The sequence below is a fragment of the Rutilus rutilus genome, assembly GCF_951802725.1.
Source record: "Rutilus rutilus genome assembly, chromosome: 13".
In the NCBI taxonomy this organism is placed as follows: Eukaryota; Metazoa; Chordata; class Actinopteri; order Cypriniformes; family Leuciscidae; genus Rutilus; species Rutilus rutilus.
In genome coordinates, this window is record NC_140218.1 from 29,377,776 (window position 1) to 29,396,356 (window position 18,581).

The 18,581-nt window shown below is 38.7% G+C and overlaps 1 protein-coding gene across 1 annotated transcript; it reads left to right on the forward strand.

Annotated features, from left to right (window-relative positions):
• Positions 1–1,996: 1,996 nt before the first annotated feature.
• Positions 1,997–18,092, forward strand: slc26a6l2 (solute carrier family 26 member 6, like 2; the record flags this gene model as incomplete). Its single annotated transcript, XM_084429191.1, has 19 exons — positions 1,997–2,162; positions 3,036–3,175; positions 3,717–3,827; positions 4,029–4,201; positions 4,487–4,651; positions 8,875–9,027; positions 9,101–9,183; positions 10,034–10,181; positions 10,330–10,443; positions 10,993–11,070; positions 12,073–12,168; positions 14,014–14,120; positions 14,205–14,274; positions 14,358–14,450; positions 14,520–14,603; positions 15,782–16,084; positions 17,457–17,511; positions 17,631–17,767; positions 18,024–18,092. The coding sequence occupies exons 1-19, from the start codon at positions 2,002–2,004 to the stop codon at positions 18,090–18,092; spliced, it is 2,340 nt and encodes a 779-aa protein (XP_084285317.1). The 5' UTR covers positions 1,997–2,001.
• Between the last annotated feature and the right edge of the window lie 489 nt (positions 18,093–18,581).

The following is an 18,581-nucleotide window of genomic DNA, read 5'->3' on the forward strand; positions in this document are numbered from 1 at the left end:
CAAGGAGGTAAAGCAGAGGAGGCGGACTCATTTGATAACACCTGCCTCGACTCTACCAACCTGCAACACCATGATCGAAGGGCCTGAACTGAGAGGTGCTAACACTTGACTCTCATCCCACAAGAAAAGAGTCAAGCGAGAGGGGAGCTCCCTCACCGTGCTTGCTCTACTCCAATTAGCAAGGCAGGAGCCTCCAAAGAGGATGCAGCACCAGGGAGAGAGAGCAGCAGAGCTAGCAGGAGAAGCCCAAGAAGGGAAAAACTCCTGGCAGACTCCTTCCCACGCTCTGCCTACAATCCCTATGATCGATCCCGCTCTGCATCCAGTGTCTGGTGGCTCTGTTCCATACAGAACTTACAAAGTAGCTTTAAGGCAAGTCATTTCACTCTGCGTCCGTCTTTGAAACACCTCTCAGCCAATGCACATGTGCAGTCATAAGCGCATGTCTCAGAACACTGTTTCTATAGCAACCAGAGCTTCTAACGGCAGCTGAAGTGACTTTACCAATAGGCGATTAGCTCTTTTATTTAGAAGGCGGGACATATTCCGCCATCTTGTGTGTTGCATTTTCTCTAATTCTATATAATTCAATTTCTCTATATTTCTAATACGAGTGCACCATCTTTGCATATCTTAAGTCGTTGCTACATATAAATTGTCTGATTACTTTGTCTTCTTGCTCACTTGGGGAAGTCATCTTGGCAAATAAAACAACTAAAAGTAAACTGACAGATGATGCCAAAAAATATAACAATTGGACAGTGAGCAAAACCTGGAGTGCGTTTCCCGTACAACTATATAGCTCGCTGCTTAACTACCATAGTATGATGCATCGTTGGAGAAATCAAGTAGCTAGTCACGACTGTTTCCCGAAACCGTATGTCGCAAAGTATCGTTCAACCACGTTGGTTTATGACGTCTCGCACGTGGTGGACTAATAACTTATTTTAATTAATCTGTTTGAGATCGAATTAACGCTAGATTTTGTCATATAAGTTACAGACATGGCATCTGAAGACCATTTCTAATTTTTCTCAGTTATTTTGCTTTATTACCAGACTCAATATTTGGCTCGTTCTTACATAGTAGAGCACGGTCGCACATGCGCAGTCTTCAAAAACGGTGCTTTAAATCTCTTGACAAAAGACGTAAATTACATTTGTATGTATTCTAAATAAATAACACGGGTTGTACTGAATGTCAGCTTGCTTATTTTGCTAAAGATAAGGATTTATTCAGTCTACATCTCATGTAAACTAGAAACTATGCTTCTAACCACAGCTCGAGAGCTGTCGTTCCAACCACACAAGTTTGCGATGCTGTTTGCGAACGTTCGTTGGAACGATGGTTTCGGGAAACACCAAATCGTTGAACTATGCTGATAACGACGGAACTTGCGACCATAGTTGGCTAACGATGCTTTCTGGAAACGCACCCCTGGTCAGGCTTTTGTTATAGCTAAAGGGACAGCTTTTTGCTCACTGACAAATAAGGTGTTGCCTTTTTATATATTCTTTTATACAAGGACTGAAACTGTCATTATTTTGAACCTCATTCAAGCACATTGTCCAGATAACTCTTTTAAAAACACTCCTTTTGTCCGTGTGGTTGTGAGTCAGTGAAGTGTCACAAGTTCATTAACAGATGTGTAAAATTTGGCACACTCATGTTTATTGTTGTGGGTGTGGCGTGGGATGGATCTTTGAAGACTCTGATAATGACCCAAGAACTTTTCCCATATGGACATTTCTGGTTTGAGCATACTGCAGGTACCTGCACACTGAAATCCCCCCCTATAGGAATCCTTTGGCTGCTCCTGTAGATGATTCCTTTATCTGTCTGTCATCTCTCCATGGAAACCTATTCTCAGTGAAAAGAAGAATCGTCACAGATATATTCTCAGGGAGAAAAAAAACATCTCAACTTATACTTTACCCCGTGGGAGGGGTTTGAGGGTTTGAGTTGCTGAAACCCCCAAACCTAGGCAAAAAGGAACATACAATGAACATGAATAGGACAGGTATGGGTTTCTCTGAACATGCTGGAGCAAAATTCTGCGTGGAGAGGATCATCCTGGATGAACTTAAACTAGAGGAAGTAGCTCAACGGCAGACTGAAATCCACGGGCCCTCTATGAAGCAGAAGATCTGTGACTCAATAAGGTAAGATTCAAAGACACAAAGTATGTTGTTATGCAAGGAAAATGATGCAGCCCCCTTTATGACTAGGGTTGGGTATCATTTAAATTTTTTTTAGCAATTCCGATTCCGATTCTGCTTATCGACTGTGATTCTTATCTATGCCTAATTTTGATTCCAATAAGGTAAAAAAAGAAATAAAAAAAAACACTTGGATATCATTCACGTTTATTCTGAGTCTTATTGCAAAACATTTCATTGTAGCTGAATACCATGAACAAAAATCAACAGGCTAAAGAACACTTACACAAGGAACTTCTGCCTATGGTTTAAAAAACAACTAGCCTAACTAATAAAAAATTCAAGCATTATTAAAGACAAGTAAACACTCATTAATAAAAAACAACAAATAAACAAATTAGCAATTGCACAAATAGATGCAACTGAACAAAGAAATGAATGAAATAAACAGTGTTATAAGATTTGCAGGTATTCAGGTATACAGAAACTGTAATCTAATGTAAAATAACCCTGCACTTTTTAAATAAAATACAAATTACAAATATAGAAAGTTATTCAGTCAAAAACAGTGAGGGAATTTTCTCTTTGTATTTTGTTGTTTGATGTGATTGTAGAGAGGGCAGCAGGAAAATTAGACTGCTGTCACTTTAAAAGCGGCACGGATCCAATATACTGTTACACATGCATTTTCTTTGTCAACTATTTACGTATAAGATATACTAATCGATTGTGTTTTTACGAGGACATTTGACATCTATCTATCTATCTATCTATCTATCTATCTATCTATCTATCTATCTATCTATCTATCTATCTATCTAAACTATTTTCCATGAACTCATTCTATAAAACTCTTATTCTTTCACTGTCTGCAAGGTGCTCTACAGGACAGTGGAAGATTTGGATTGTAACATGGATACCAGTTTTGTCCTGGATCCCCCGGTATTCCGTTCAGGAGAATGGACTTGGTGACCTGGTTTCAGGTGTCAGTGTGGGAATCATGCATCTGCCTCAGGGTCAGTTTACCAGTTCAAGTTACAAAGCAAACATTGGATAAAAATTCACAAAATCTTCCTTGAAGAATAATTATTTTTTTTTAAATGACAAAACCCCATTGCTGGGATGTCCCCAAGAAAAAGGTTTAATAATCGTGATAAATAATGTTTGAATTAAAATATAACAGCAGAACTGAACGGGAAGTCTCTAAAGGGATACATTATAGAGGGGGTATATAAAGTATACACACCCCTGTTAAAACAGCTGTTTATTGTGTTGTAAAAAATGAAGCAAAGATAAATCATGTCAGAACCTTTGCACGTTTCATGAAAAAAATTGCAACCTTTATTGCCATTGAAAACCAGTGACACATTTTAAGAGCAAAAAAAAAAAAACATATATAGATTTCTGGAATAGTTAACTGCATACAGCACTCGGCCTGTTTGGACATCTTGACGTGGGAATTTTTTCCCACTTTTTTTTGCAAAAACACAAATTGCCTAAATTGCAATGACTCTCTATATCCACTATAAGCTTGTCTGTGTGTTGATTGATACTCAGGTATGGCATACGCTCTTTTGGCTTCTGTCCCACCTGTGTTTGGTCTCTACACCTCCTTCTATCCTGTACTGGTGTACTTCATCTTTGGCACCTCTAAACACGTCTCCATAGGTGAGGGGAAGAGAAAGAATGTAGCTATTGTGAAATGTGATTTTGTATTTGATACAAAATACATTTAAAACATCTAATACTTTTACCTGCATTATCACGCATAATTATCATATACTGGATATATACATAGCCTACAATAATAATTTCTGACAGTGGGATTCCGTAAAAACACCCAATTTGCGCGCTTTCAATGCCTTTTAGGAACCTTTGCGGTGATTAGCATAATGATCGGGAGCGTCTCAGAGCGATTGGCTCCTGAGGATCACTTTCTGACCAATGGGACAAATGGATCAGTCGTCATGGATACGGAGGCGCGAGACGTGCAACGGGTGAAAGTAGCCGCAGCAACGACGTTACTATGCGGCATCTTTCAAGTGAGTCTTGCAAATTAAACAAGAATATGAAAACAAACATGAAAATACAAAAAAAAAAAAAAAAAAAATGAGAGAGTGAGCAAAGAAACGCATGAAGGAATGTGAAAAACAATCAAATAAATAAATAAAAAAGAAAATAAAAGAATGAACAAACAAACAAACAAACCAAGGATTAATGTAGAAAAACAAAACAATGCATTTTGAAACCAATGCAGTTCCTCTATGTAATTTCAATTATTTTTCAAAAGTGTTTTTGTTAATTTCGTGTTGTGTCTTTTTCTGTAGGTTCTGTTGGGTCTGGTTCGGTTCGGGTTTGTAGTGACGTATCTCTCCGAGCCGTTAGTGCGGGGCTACACGACAGGCGCGGCCACTCACGTCATCATCTCTCAACTCAAATACATGTTAGGAGTTTCGCCCAGACGATTCACTGGACCCCTGCAGCTGATTTATGTGAGGATTTCAGTTGAAACTAACAACGTAAATTAAAAATAGCATGCGTTAATGCCAATTATTCAAAAAATAAATGTAATAGATTTACATTTACATTTAGTCATTTAGCAGACGCTTTTATCCAAAGCGACTTACAATTTAGGACTAAATTAAGCGAGTCATCGTGAAGAGACAAAAACAATGCAAGAAGTGCTCAAAATACAAAGTGCAGGCATTGCTCAGAGTAGCATAAGCCAGACAAGGGAGGATTTAGGGAAAAGGAAAGGATTTTTTTTTTTTTTTTTTAAGAGGTTAAGTGCTCACGGAAGAGATGAGTTTTAAGTTGTCTTTTGAATGTTGTCATGGATTCTGCATTCTGGATGAAGGTGGGGAGATCATTACCCTGGTAATCCAGAGTTCTCACGAGAGCACAAGTTGAAATTGCTCAGCGAGTTACTCTGGTGTCGAGTAATGCTGCTCATTAAATATGCCCCTCGATCTGAGCTGCACCAATCACATCGGGTTATCTGATATAGGCGGGCCAGAGGCGAGCTAAACAGATGATGACAGCGCTGTGACGTCAAAGTCATTAGTAAACATTGCAAGATGGCTATGGATGAACACCAGTTGTTTGAAACGGCTTTGGCCGCTACAATGAACGAGTTAGACTTGGCTTTTTATCTAAAACAGGAACAGAAGACGCCTCTCGAATCGTTCCTTTCCAAAAAGGACGTTTTTGCTGTTTTGCCGACCGGATACGGTAAGAGTATAATCTACCAGTTAGCTCCGCTGGTGGCTAAGCGTATGGGGTTTATTGTTGTGATTGGTTGTAGTGTTATCCAATTGCGTGCTGTGAGATTTTCAAATGCATGCTTGGTGCTGCCCCTCGAGCTGGCCGATTTTCATTAGTCGACGCCAGACCATTAATCTTTTAGATTTAGGTCTGGATTTCCAGGCTAGGAGATCATTCCACCAGCATGGAACTGTGAATGAGAATGTTCTGGAGAGTGATTTTTTGGCTCTCTGTGATGGTACCACGAGACGTCGCTCATTGACTGATCGTAGGCTTATGGTAGGGATGTAGACTTGTAGGAGCGAGTGAAAGTAGAAGGGAACTGACCCTGTGATAGATCTGTAAGCAAGCGTCAATGCCTTGGTAGCCAATGCAGAGAGATGAACAGAGGAGTGACGTGTTGCAGCATTCTGAATCATTTGTAGAGGTTTAGTTGCACATGATGGAAGTCCAGCCAGAAGAGCATTGGAGTAGTCAAGCCTAGAAATGACCAGGGCCTGGACGAGAAGTTGTGTTGCATGCTCCGTTAGGAAAGGCCTGATCTTCCTGATGTTGTGCAGTGCAAACAGGCATGATCGAGTTGTCTTTGTAATTTGGTCTGTGAAGGTCAGCTGGTCATCAAATATTACTCCAAGATTTCTGACCGACCTTGATGGGGTGATTGATGATGAATCTAGCTGGATGGTGAAGTCGTGTTGTAGAGATGGATTGGCAGGGAGGACGAGAAGCTCAGTCTTTGCCAGGTTGAGCTGCAGGTGATGTTCCTTCATCCATGACGAGATGTCCGCCAGACAGCTTGAGATCCATGCAGCTACTGTGGGATCATCTGGTTGAAATTAGAGGAAGAGCTGTGTGTCATCAGCATAGCAGTGGTAGGAGAAACCATGTGCCTGTATGATGTGTAAGAATTGAGAAATTAGGAAATGCCGGACAGTCTGGTTGAAGAGCACCCAGACCCTGAGAGAGGACAAAGGACCTCTCTGGAAATTACCATTTGAATTCACCATTTGAGAGGCAAAGTCTCACCTCAAAACACATCTCTCCCCCTCTTCCCCACCCCCTCTCTTTCAGGCTCAGATCACCTGAATTCGCTCAAGAAAAATGTATAGTTTAATGTGAATGATTATCACAGAGTATTTTTCATGTTTGGTATCATTTAAAATATCACAGTGCGACTGGTACAGATGTCTCATTTCCAAATAAGTAAAACACAAGGTAATAAGGTTTTTAAGAGTTTAAAGATAACTGACATACAATGGAAGGTGATCTCCTGACAAATGGTCACACCCCCCCAAAAGGTGTAACCTCTGAATGCAAATTTCTTTTGTTAGTACATGTTTCCAAGTGAAAAAGGTCCTGACTATATAATGAAATGTAGCAAAGGGTTCGGGGCCCTTTCTGTATTTCAGATTAGCCCGTGAGGCTGAGAGTGAGACCTCTCAGCCTCATGTATTTCTTAATGTTGGGTATGCATCTCTTTTCTTTAGTCCAGAGCATTTGATGTTTTGTATCGATTATCTTTGAATTGATTATGAAATTGGCATGATACATTTACCTGACATAATAAATTGTTACATTTGATTATTCTAACCGACTTTGGCATTATTTACATTTACATTTATTCATTTAGCTGACGCTTTTATCCAAAGCGACTTACAATTGCTATATATGTCAGAGGTCGCACGCCTCTGGAGCAACTAGGGGTTAAGTGTCTTGCTCAGGGACACATTGGTGTCTCACAGTGGATTCGAACCCGGGTCTCTCACACCAAAGGCATGTGTCTTATCCATTGCGCCACACCACCCCACGCATTATTTTCATTAAAGAGTTAAAAGGAATAGTCAGACATTCGCTCATATTTAATAATGCACAGATATCATTAAAACCTTTTCATTTATGGAGTCAGATGAAATAACGAGAGAATACATTTTCAAATGTATTACATTTAATCAAAAAATACTTTGCCTCGAGAAAAGGACAGTAACACGTAAAGACCTTCCGCGCTGGTCGGATGCTGGTTTTGGGCCGATCGAGCGTGAGCTTACAGATGTGTCCCAGTGATGTGGTGTAAATTGAGAAGAGAAGGGGTCCAAGAACTGAACCCTGAGGAACCCCTGTGGTCAGTTGATGTGCTTTGGATACCTCGCCTCTCCATGCAACCCTGAAGGAGAGCCAGGGTTGCATGGAGATTCAGATGGTTTGAGATTCAAACCAGTGGAGAGGAGTACCTGTGATGCCCAGTGATGAGAGGGTGGACAGAAGGATCTGATGATTCACAGTGTCGAAGGCAGCAGACAGATACAGGAGAATGAGAACTGAGGATTTGGAAGCAGCTTTTGCGATCCGTAGGGCTTCTGTGACCGACAGCAATGCAGTCTCGGTTGAATGCCCTTTCTTGAAGCCGGATTGGTTGACATCCAGCTGGTTGTTCAGGGACAGGAAGGATGTTACTTGGTTGAAAGCAACTCGTTTAATTGTTTTCACAATGAATGAGAGACAGGTCTGTAATTCTCTACAAGTGATGTGTTTAATGTTGGTTTTTTAAGCAGTGGAGTTGCCCGAGCCTGCTTGAATGCAGTAGGGAAAATGCCAGTATGGAGAGATGAGTTGAGGATGTGTGTGAGTGCTGGTAGAAGTGTGGGAGAGATGGCTTGTAGAAGGTGTGAGGGGATAGGGTCTAGAGGGCAGGTGGTAGGATGACTGGAGGTATTGAAATACGTTGACAAGCAGGTAGGACATCCTATCATTGGTTTCGGACCGAATGCAATGATTGGACGAACATCTTTTTGGCCCTGATACTTCCACAGAAGACATGTAAAAAATATATATATTTAGACCACTATCACTATCCACTATTGATTACTATCAGGATGTGAAGAGAGTTTCGTTTATGAAAAACATTGCCTACCCAACCTTTAAGATGATGTCAATACTTTCTGCAAGAAAATGCAATGAAGTTGTATCCCGTTCACTGATCTGTGTTAAAGATATTTAGATCAGAGTTGAGTGACACTTCCTCAGGGTTTAATACTGGGATTGGTTACCAATACTCAAAATGCAAAAAGTGCATTCACATAAATTGCCGTGAGGGTTTTGACATTAATAATTAATTAATCTTTTCCCAAACTCACCATTTCATTTCACAGCACCATCACTCGAGGCACTGCACTAATTTGTACTCAGATAAACCCTATTATAGACCTCAGTGTTTTACACAATGGTGCACAAGTAGAATAAAGAATGTCTTCCCCTATAAATTAAAATTTCAGACACATTTTAAAAATACACATTTATTTTAAGGTGACGTAGTTACATTGTACTTAAATAAGTAGTGAGTAATATTAATTAACTACATGCACTTAGGGTTTAGCTTAGGTTTAGTTACTTGTAATTATGCATAACTTACTGTTATTACTATAGTAAGTACATTAATTTCTCTCTCTCTCTTTAGACTCTGGTGGAGCTGGGCAGTTTATTACCGCAGACTCATATTCCCACTCTAGTGATCAGTCTGGTGGCTCTCACAGCTCTGGTCATTGTAAAAGAGATCAACTCCTGCTACCGTCACAAATTACTCCTCCCTGTTCCCATAGAGCTCATGCTGGTGAGTACATGGTGTGCCAGTAGTATTCAAAACATCAGATGCTCAGTAAACAACTTTGGGTGTATCTTTCCAGATTATTGCAGGGACTCTTGTTTCTCATTATACTGATCTGAAAGCTGTCAACAGTGTCGATGTGGTGGGAAAAATTCCCAGTGGGTAAGTGTGTGCTTCACATCACATACAGTACATAGGGATAGATTTTGAGTGGGTACTGACAATTAAACTGTTTCTTTTGAAACACCAATCCTCTTGCAGAAGGTTAGAAAGTTTTCTTGGTGACTCACTTCTTAGTCTTAATCTCTGTTGACTGACTTTGTTAACCCCATCAAAACAGTCTACAGCAAAGCACTAATCCCAAGCCTCATGAAATTCCATCACTTACACCCTCACGTGTGAGATTTACTGGACCTTTGACTTCCTTCAAATGTGAGTATCAAATATGATCCATCAGGGTTTTGAGGAACGTTTATTTGTTCATCTCTCGATAAGATTTTCTCTCTATATAATGCATTGCATTATATTTTTTGCCCCCACTATAAAAACTACAGAACTTTGGTCATAAAACTAAGCATTTAAATATCATCTTAAGACATTATGGGAAATATAGAGTGATAAATGATAGTTATATGCATTTTATGTAAGTATCTGCTATACTGTTATAAAGATCTAATTGATTTACATTACAAGCTATCAGAATTTCATCAAACTTTTTTGGCCATATCAGTAACTGCATCAAATTGCACATTTTTGCTCAGCCTCTAAAAAAAAAAAGAGCTTCATATTTTCCTGTATCATATGAGCCATAAAAGCCTGATTTATCAAATATGATACTCAACAAAAAACATGCAAATATTTTAATATATTGTCTCATTTTTTTTTTTTTTTTATAGATTTTTCGGACTATTATTATATTATTTCACACGTCAGGCTTTGTAGAGTTAAGCATATAAAAGACACACTCAAAGGTTGGTTGGGTGAATTTCTGTAACCTCTGACCTCTCCACAGGCTGGTGCCACCCAGAGTCCCAGAGGTGGGTTTCTTCTCCTCAGTGGTTGGAGACGCGTTTGCCGTGGCTGTGGTGGGATACGCCATTAGCATTTCTCTGGGCAAGACTTTTGCTCTTAAATATGGATATAAAGTAGACAGTAATCAGGTACAACATATTTCACCCAAAACCAACACGGGTCAACCAACCCATGTGTCACGTATGCCTTCAGTACACTTGTTCACATAGATAAATCATGCTCTGAAGATGTATGAGCATTGTGCAGAGGTGAGAGTCTCTCATTGTCCCTCTGCAGGAGTTGTTGGCGTTGGGGTTCAGTAATGTCATTGGTGGCTTCTTCCAGTGCTACTCCGTCACTTCCTCACTATCTCGCAGTCTTGTCCAGGAGAGCACAGGGGGGAAAACACAGGTGATATTCCACTTGAGAAAAACATACAGTACCGCTCAAAAGAAGAAATTAACATTTTACCCAAAAGTGACAGTAAAGACATTTAAAATGTTAGAAAAAAACTTCTATTTCAAATAAATGCAGTTCTTTTGAGCTGAAAAAAATGTATAATGGTTTCCACAAAAATATGAAGCAGCACTGTTTTCGAAATTGATAATAATAATAAAATTTTCTTGAGCATCAAATCATCATATTAGAGTGATTTCTGAAGGATCATGTGACACTGAAGACTAGAGTAATGATGCTGAAAAATTCAGCTTTGATCAATGGAATAAATTACAGTTTAAAATATATTACAATAGAAAACTGCTCTTTTAAATTGTAATAATATTTCTAAATATTACTGTTTTTTACTGTATTTTTGATCAAATAAATGCAGCCTCGGTGAGCATATCTTTCAAAAACATTTCAAAATCATACCGACCCCAAACTTTTGCACATGCAGTATAAATATATAAAACATATGCTGTCTGTTATGCTGAACTACTAATATACTTTTGTGTCATGTAGGTGGCTGGAGTGATAGCCGCTGTTATTGTGCTCATTACAGTTCTAAAGCTCGGGTCACTTTTTGAGGAGCTGCCCACAGTAAGTCATGCACTCAAATTAACACTACACAAAATATAAAGATACAATCAATATAGAAAAGAGCATTTGTGATATAGAATTACATTATGTAATTAAAATACTTGTAATTAATACAACTCTGTAATTCAGGACCTCTCTCCAAACATTGGCATTCATTGGTGGCTCTTGTGTCCAGTGTTGTTGTTGTTAACTAAAACTAAAATAAAAAAATTTTGTTTGGTAATTGAAAACTTAAACTTGAAAAACTGCCTTGGCAACTAACTAAAATTATTTGAAGTACTAAAATAACAAAAACTAAAATAATAATAAATTAAAGCTAAATAGAATTATAAAAAACAACAACATACAACTAATATGAATGCTAATACAGAATATTTATAAATACTATAATATTATATTATATGAATAATACTAAAGAGGGGGTATATTTTAAAATTGTTCATTGGTTGCATTCACTTGCATCAACTGACCAATTACATTATTTATTTTTTTATTAAAGTGAATAAATCAAAAAAGAAAAACTGCCAGGTTGCAGGAAACTGCATTTAAACATTTGTATGTATCTGAATATTTTCCAGTAAACTTCAAATGTATTATAGTCCATACTTATCATCATTATGTTTTAGTCAGCCTTTACAAATTTTGTTCCTTCTACTATTTACAGTATTTAACAAATTCCATAACAAATGGTTTGTCAAAATGAAAGTTTGTAAAGGTGTGATTGATCTATTATTATTAGATTATTAGAATAAATGGCAATTAAAAAATACTTCTGGAGCCAATGAAAGCTTTGTTTAGAAATTATTTATTTATTTATATATTTATTTATATATTTAACATAATTACATAATTTTAAATATGCTTATTTATTGATTGATTTCGGCTACTTTTTTCAGATTAGTACATTAAAAATGTATTCCTTAATCTTTGAAGAGGCACTCCTAATCCTCCATTTGGACATGAGAGACATTTTTAAGTTGTTGTTTGTGTGTCTGTCATCAGGCTGTGCTTTCCACCATCGTGTTTGTGAATCTGAAGGGAATGTTCATGCAGTGTCAGGATATTCCTGCTCTATGGAAGAGCAACAGAGTAGATCTGGTGAGATCTGATCATTAAAGACTAATAAATATGTCTGTCTCCTGTGTATGATACTGTGTCCCGACCCTCTCTAGGGCTTTTCACACTGCGCTTAACCCCGGGTTATCATCGTTCTAAACACTGCTTTTAACCGTGTATCAAATGTATACAGTGTGAAACGATGGATGAGGTGTTAGATTGTTACGACTAGATGCTTAGTGATGGACAACCAATTACATGCCTCATATTCAAATTGGACAGTCACCAAAACATAAATGGTCAAATGGTGTCAGAAAATGTGACAATTGGACTGAAGAAGAGACCGTTTCATTCTTACCTTTATAGTCGAAAGGTCCATTTAGTATAAACTTGATAGGCTATGGCAATATATACTGTAATACAAGGATGCGCAATGCTAGAGCCTTTATGTAAATAGGTTGCATGCCACATTCATCCAATCAGTGACACTGACTCCACAAATATGCAAATAAGGACATTAACCTAGGGTTTAATAATATACAGTGAAATGTCTGCTTATGAATACCCAGGATTAATTGTTAAAGGTGTGGTTGATTATGATTTCACTTTTCTAACTTTAGTTAGTGTGTAATGTTGCTGTTTGAGCATAAACAACATCTGCAAAGTTACGACTCTAAAAGAAAATATCTCCCTTTGCTCTGAACTTTGAAAGGACTACAACAAATGGCTGGTAGGGACTACAATGAGCTTCTTCACGGGTTTGTGACATCACTAACCCCAATATTTACATAAACCCCGCCCCCGGGAGCGCGATTTATAGATTATTATGACAGAATATGCTAATCAATGACTAGAAGATAACTACACATAAGCTACATAAATTCATCAACTAACCATTCAGAAATGTTGTCTACATGTTTTCACTTCTTCTTGAGTCTCTCCATCTTTCTGACTCCGGTTTGAACACAAAAGGCTAAAGGTTTTTGAAATGTTCAGTGCATGTCTGTGTGAGGTAATCGAAGAGCTCTTGAAGCTCCGCCCCCTGTGCCGGGAGCAGCAGCTCATTTGCATTTAAAGGAACAGACACAAAATGAGGCGTTTTTGCTCACCCTCAAAAAGAGACAACTTTAACATGCTATATAAAAATATCTGTGGGGTATTTTGAGCTAAAACTTCACATACACACTCTGGGGACATCAGAGACTTATTTTACATCTTGTGAAAAGGGCATTATACCACCCCTTTAACCACGGGTAAATTATGAGCAGTGTGAAATGTGAGGCAAGATAACCCAGGGTTATAGCCTAGAAATCTAGACGCACCCTAGCGGCAGCAAATTTTATTTGGCAGCCAGTGTCGTCTAGCAACTCTCTGTTGGCTTTCGAGCTGGAAAAACCAAACTCTAGTCAGGCCAATCACATCATGTGTAGAGTCGGTGGGCGGGCTTAACATAATGATGACAGAGTTGCAACAGTTCCCTGCTACTTGAAAACAAAGAAGATGGCTGCTGCTGCTGGCGAACAGCGGTCTTTCGAATCGGCTTTGGCCGCGAATCTGGAGGACTTGGAGTTCAGCTTTTATTTGAGAAAAGAACAAAGAACGGCACTGAAGTCATTCTTAAAAAAGGAAGATGTGTTCGTAGTTTTGCCGACCAGGTACGGCAAAAGTTTAATCAATCAACTAGCTCCACTGGTGGGAAAACTCTGGTTGGTTGTAGCACTATCCTATTGCATGCAGAGGGAATTTGAAAGACAACCGTTTATCCTGCCCCTCGGATTGAGCCCTGCCAATGGTGTGTTCCCAGACCCAACATCTTGATGTGGGTCTGGCTTGCCAGGCTACCAGGGTTAGCTAGTGTGAAAAGCCCTCCTCTGTCTGTTCCTCTAGCTGGTGTGGCTGGTGACGTTTCTTTGTACTGTCCTGCTGAATCTGGATCTGGGTCTGGCAGCGTCCATCATATTCACACTGCTCACAGTGATCTTCAGGACTCAGTGGTGAGCCCGTGTGGAAGTGTATTTGTGTGTCTATAAAGATAAAGGCTATGTATTTCATAACCCTCCTAATGTCTTTCTGTCTAGTCCAAGCTACTTTTTACTTGGCAGGGTGCCTGACACAGAACTGTACTTGGAAACAGAGTCATATAAGGAGGTGAGACTTCCTTGCAGGCAAACTGCTCATTTATGTGTACTCTTTATGGAACTTCTATAATCTATATTTGTGTTTCTGGTCAGGCTAAAGCAATCCCAGGTATCACTATCTTCCGTTCCTCTGCAATGCTCTACTATGCAAATGCTGAACTCTATCAAGAGGCCCTGTTGGAGAAGGTACCTCACACAACACACATGACTAAAGACATGAACCGTCAACAGCTTTCAGCTTGTCTTTCTTTCTAGAGTGGAATCAATGTTCCAGAGCTGAAAAAGAGGAAAGAGGAGGAGAAGGGAAAAAAGAGACAACAGAAGGAAAAAGATAAACAGGTGAGAGAGGAATGCTGTGATGAGGAATTCTGGAAACTCTTCTGAAAGGATGAGAACATGAGAGTTTCTGTCCAAATACCACAGCTTACAGACAATCATACACACACATTCATCATTATTACACTAACCCTATCCCTGAAAGAAACTTTGTGTATGTTTAAAAAAAAATATACACTAACCTAAAGGATTATTAGGAACACCTGTTCAATTTCTCATTAATGCAATTATCTAATCAACCAATCACATGGCAGTTGCTTCAATGCATTTAGGGGTGTGGTCCTGGTCAAGACAATCTCCTGAACTCCAAACTGAATGTCAGAATGGGAAAGAAAGGTGATTTAAGCAATTTTGAGCGTGGCATGGTTGTTGGTGCCAGACGGGCCGGTCTGAGTATTTCACAATCTGCTCAGTTACTGGGATTTTCACGCACAACCATTTCTAGGGTTTACAAAGAATGGTGTGAAAAGGGAAAAACATCCAGTATGCGGCAGTCCTGTGGGCGAAAATGCCTTGTTGATGCTAGAGGTCAGAGGAGAATGGGCCGACTGATTCAAGCTGATAGAAGAGCAACTTTGACTGAAATAACCACTCGTTACAACCGAGGTATGCAGCAATCATATCCTATCAATATAGGCCAACATTTCTAAAGAATGCTTTCAGCACCTTGTTGAATCAATGCCACGTAGAATTAAGGCAGTTCTGAAGGTGAAAGGGGGTCAAACACAGTATTAGTATGGTGTTCCTAATAATCCTTTAGGTGAGTGTATATATATATTTGTAAATAATTTTCCTACAACCCCTTACAAAAAATAGCTTACATCAAGGTAATTTTATTAAGTATACTTAAAGAAATAGTTCACCGAAAAATTCTAATTATGACCTTTGACCTGACGTATGACATAAGAAGTAGCTCCTTTCTCTTATATCGAAATCCTTCAACATTTTTCTTTCAAACATCTTGTTTTAGACTTCTAAATCGTCACCGGTGTTTTGTTTTGCTCTGTTGTCTGTGCTTCCGCATTCATCAATTCTTACCTACGCTTACACTACACCTACGTCATTCGTCCTACGCCATACGTCCCCACATACCTCTTTACAGAAACCTTTTTAAAGTTTTAGTTCTTTAAGATGTGAGCATGTGAAACAGTTTATTAAGCGGTTATGTTTCTTGTTTATAGACTGGAGTTCTGAGAGTGTTAGCGAACAGATTGCTGGTCTCCATGAAGAATGTGAGTGAATCTGTGCACCGCCAAAGACCGGACCATGAACACATCATCAATGACAACGGCATAGCAACAGTAAGCCACGGTAACATGAACCGCGGCTTCCAGCCAGAGCAGGACTCTGAGGAGGAGGAACGGGACAACACAGAGACACACTCCTCCAGCTGTGACAATGTGGAGGAACACACACACTCCATCATCCTGGACTTCACTCCTGTCAGCTTCATCGACACGGTCACCCTGAAAACACTGAAAAACGTAGGTCAATACAAGTCACATTTATTTATAGGCCTATATATACCTTCAATAAAGATTGTTTCAAAAGCAGCGTCACATTGATAAACACGACAAAAACAGTGTTAATGTTGTAAAATAAAATGTTCAGCAGTAAAGCAGCTCTACAGAAGATAATAGTTAGAGAGATAGAAAGAGAAATTAATGGATGGTTGTTTCCACTATGGAATAATAAAATAAAAAAAGTAAATTCGAGTTTATGTCTCGCAATTCTGACTTATTTTCTCAGAAAGAATTGAGAGAAAAAAAGTCTGAATTGTGTAATGCAACTTTATTTCTGAATGTACAACTCTGTAGCAAACACTCATGCTCCCTCCAGTCTACCAGAGTATGTTGATTTACCCTTATTACCTGATCATTCTGATTATGTTCAAAAATGGACTAATTTCTACCGTAGCTCTCCTCTCTGAGAAAACCTCAGACTGAAATCTTCATCGATCTATTGATGATTTCAGACTGTGGAAAAACTAGAGGTCAGGTGAGTTTTCAATCTCATCTGAAATGAGCAGTGTTGGGACTAACCCATTACAAGTAACATACATAATGTAATAATTACTTTTTTATGTAACGAGTAAAGTAACACATTACAAGTAACATACGTTACGTAACCATTACTTTTTGATGTAACTGCAGATTACATTCTAATAACTCAAATACATTTATTTACAGACAAAAAAGTTACTGCAGATGAAGTATTTTCAAGCACAACAGTTACACTAATAGTATGAATTGTAGCTGAAATAAAGTTAGTGATGCATGATGTCCAATTAAGTGGACAGATGATTAATCAGAATTTCCTCCCAATCTAAAATCAATACTTAACAATTTAACAATGTTTGTTATATACGATTTGATTTCTAAGATGTTACTTGATGTTACAACATTTTTACCTGCAAGAGTCTCCTAGGATTGAAGGAATGGATGGATATTCCGGTGCAACTTGGCATTTATGACTGGCCATCGGCCATCTTTGTTTGGAGAAATAAATCCAAATACAACGGCTTGCCACTTGTTAGCAGTGTATAGGATGAGGCACTAGTGTCCACTGTAGAAGTTGATGTCCAACTATGCCATCAAAACCCATGCATCTGCAAGAAAATGCTTTTTTGAACAGCTGTCCACTGTAGTGACCCCTATGCGTTAAAAGGGTTAAAGTAAAAGTAAAGATTGTGAGATATAATCTTGCAAAGGGAAAAAAAAGTCTGAATTAAGTCTGAAAAAAAAGTGTCACAATTACCTTTTTAATTCCATGGCAGAAACAAGTTTCCATAGTAATGATCACATTGAGAGAAAAAAAATCATGCTGGAAAAAAAGACATGGTAATCTTTCTTCTAGATATTTCATAACTTTGCTGAAGTAGATGTCACTGTTTACATCGCTGGATGTCAAGGTGGGTAAAATCTGATACACCTTTAATTAAAATACAAACATTCACATGCTAAATAAATAACATTATTAGAATATGCATAATATTCAACCGTCAACAACTGCACCTTTTTGTGGCTGCAGTGTGTGTAGTGCAGCAGCTGGAGCGAGGAGGATTCTTCTCAGAGTCCATCTCAAAAGGGCGACTTTTCCCATCTATCCATGATGCTGTGCTGCACTGCCTGTGTCTGAGAGATCTGTCAAGATCTGAGTTTGCACTGGTGAGACTGTGATCACACTGAGCGTTTCATTAATCTGTCTCCTGTCACATTCATGTGAACTGTTGCTCTGTCACAGGAAATGCCCTGCGTTACGAGGTTCTGACCAGCAGATGTCAGTATCTCCTCCTTCTTGGACTGATGTGCCTATGTGAAGACCTCGTGTTACCATGACGACCGGCATCAGGATGATATAAGTCAATGGATGTAGACATTCCACAATGAAAACATCTAGTGATTTTGAGATATATGTGTGCAGGGCTGCAAACTATCACGCATTCAGCGCATTCACACCTCACAAAACATCGCGGAGCAGAGAGGACACTGACAACACGCAGACAGACAAGACAAGACAGATCAGGCTACTTTTGATATGAAACAAAGTCTTAGCTTTCAAATTCTGTCAATTTTGTTACGAAGTTCAAACAGTAAATACCGTTTTGGTGCTCTTTAATGTGGCGTGACAGATCGCTGTAGTGCTTTGGTTCAAGCAGCAGTTGAACCGATCATCTCTTCCTCTTTACTACTACTAGTTACAGCACCAAATAAACATGAATGAACATCAGAAAGTATATTGAAAGATACAGAACAACTTACTGAAGGGTCTCATGTAATCGCTCAATCAGTGTTTCAACTGCGGAAAGCGGTCAGTAAAACAGCTTGTAAACAATATACACGTAACGTTACATTAACCTCTGGACATTCTAAGACTTGTTAGTTAGCAAGAAAAATTAACTCTAAAGAAGAGCATTTTGCTAAATATATGCACTATAGGCATATTACATATTATATGTTACTCTTATATCATTCAAAATAT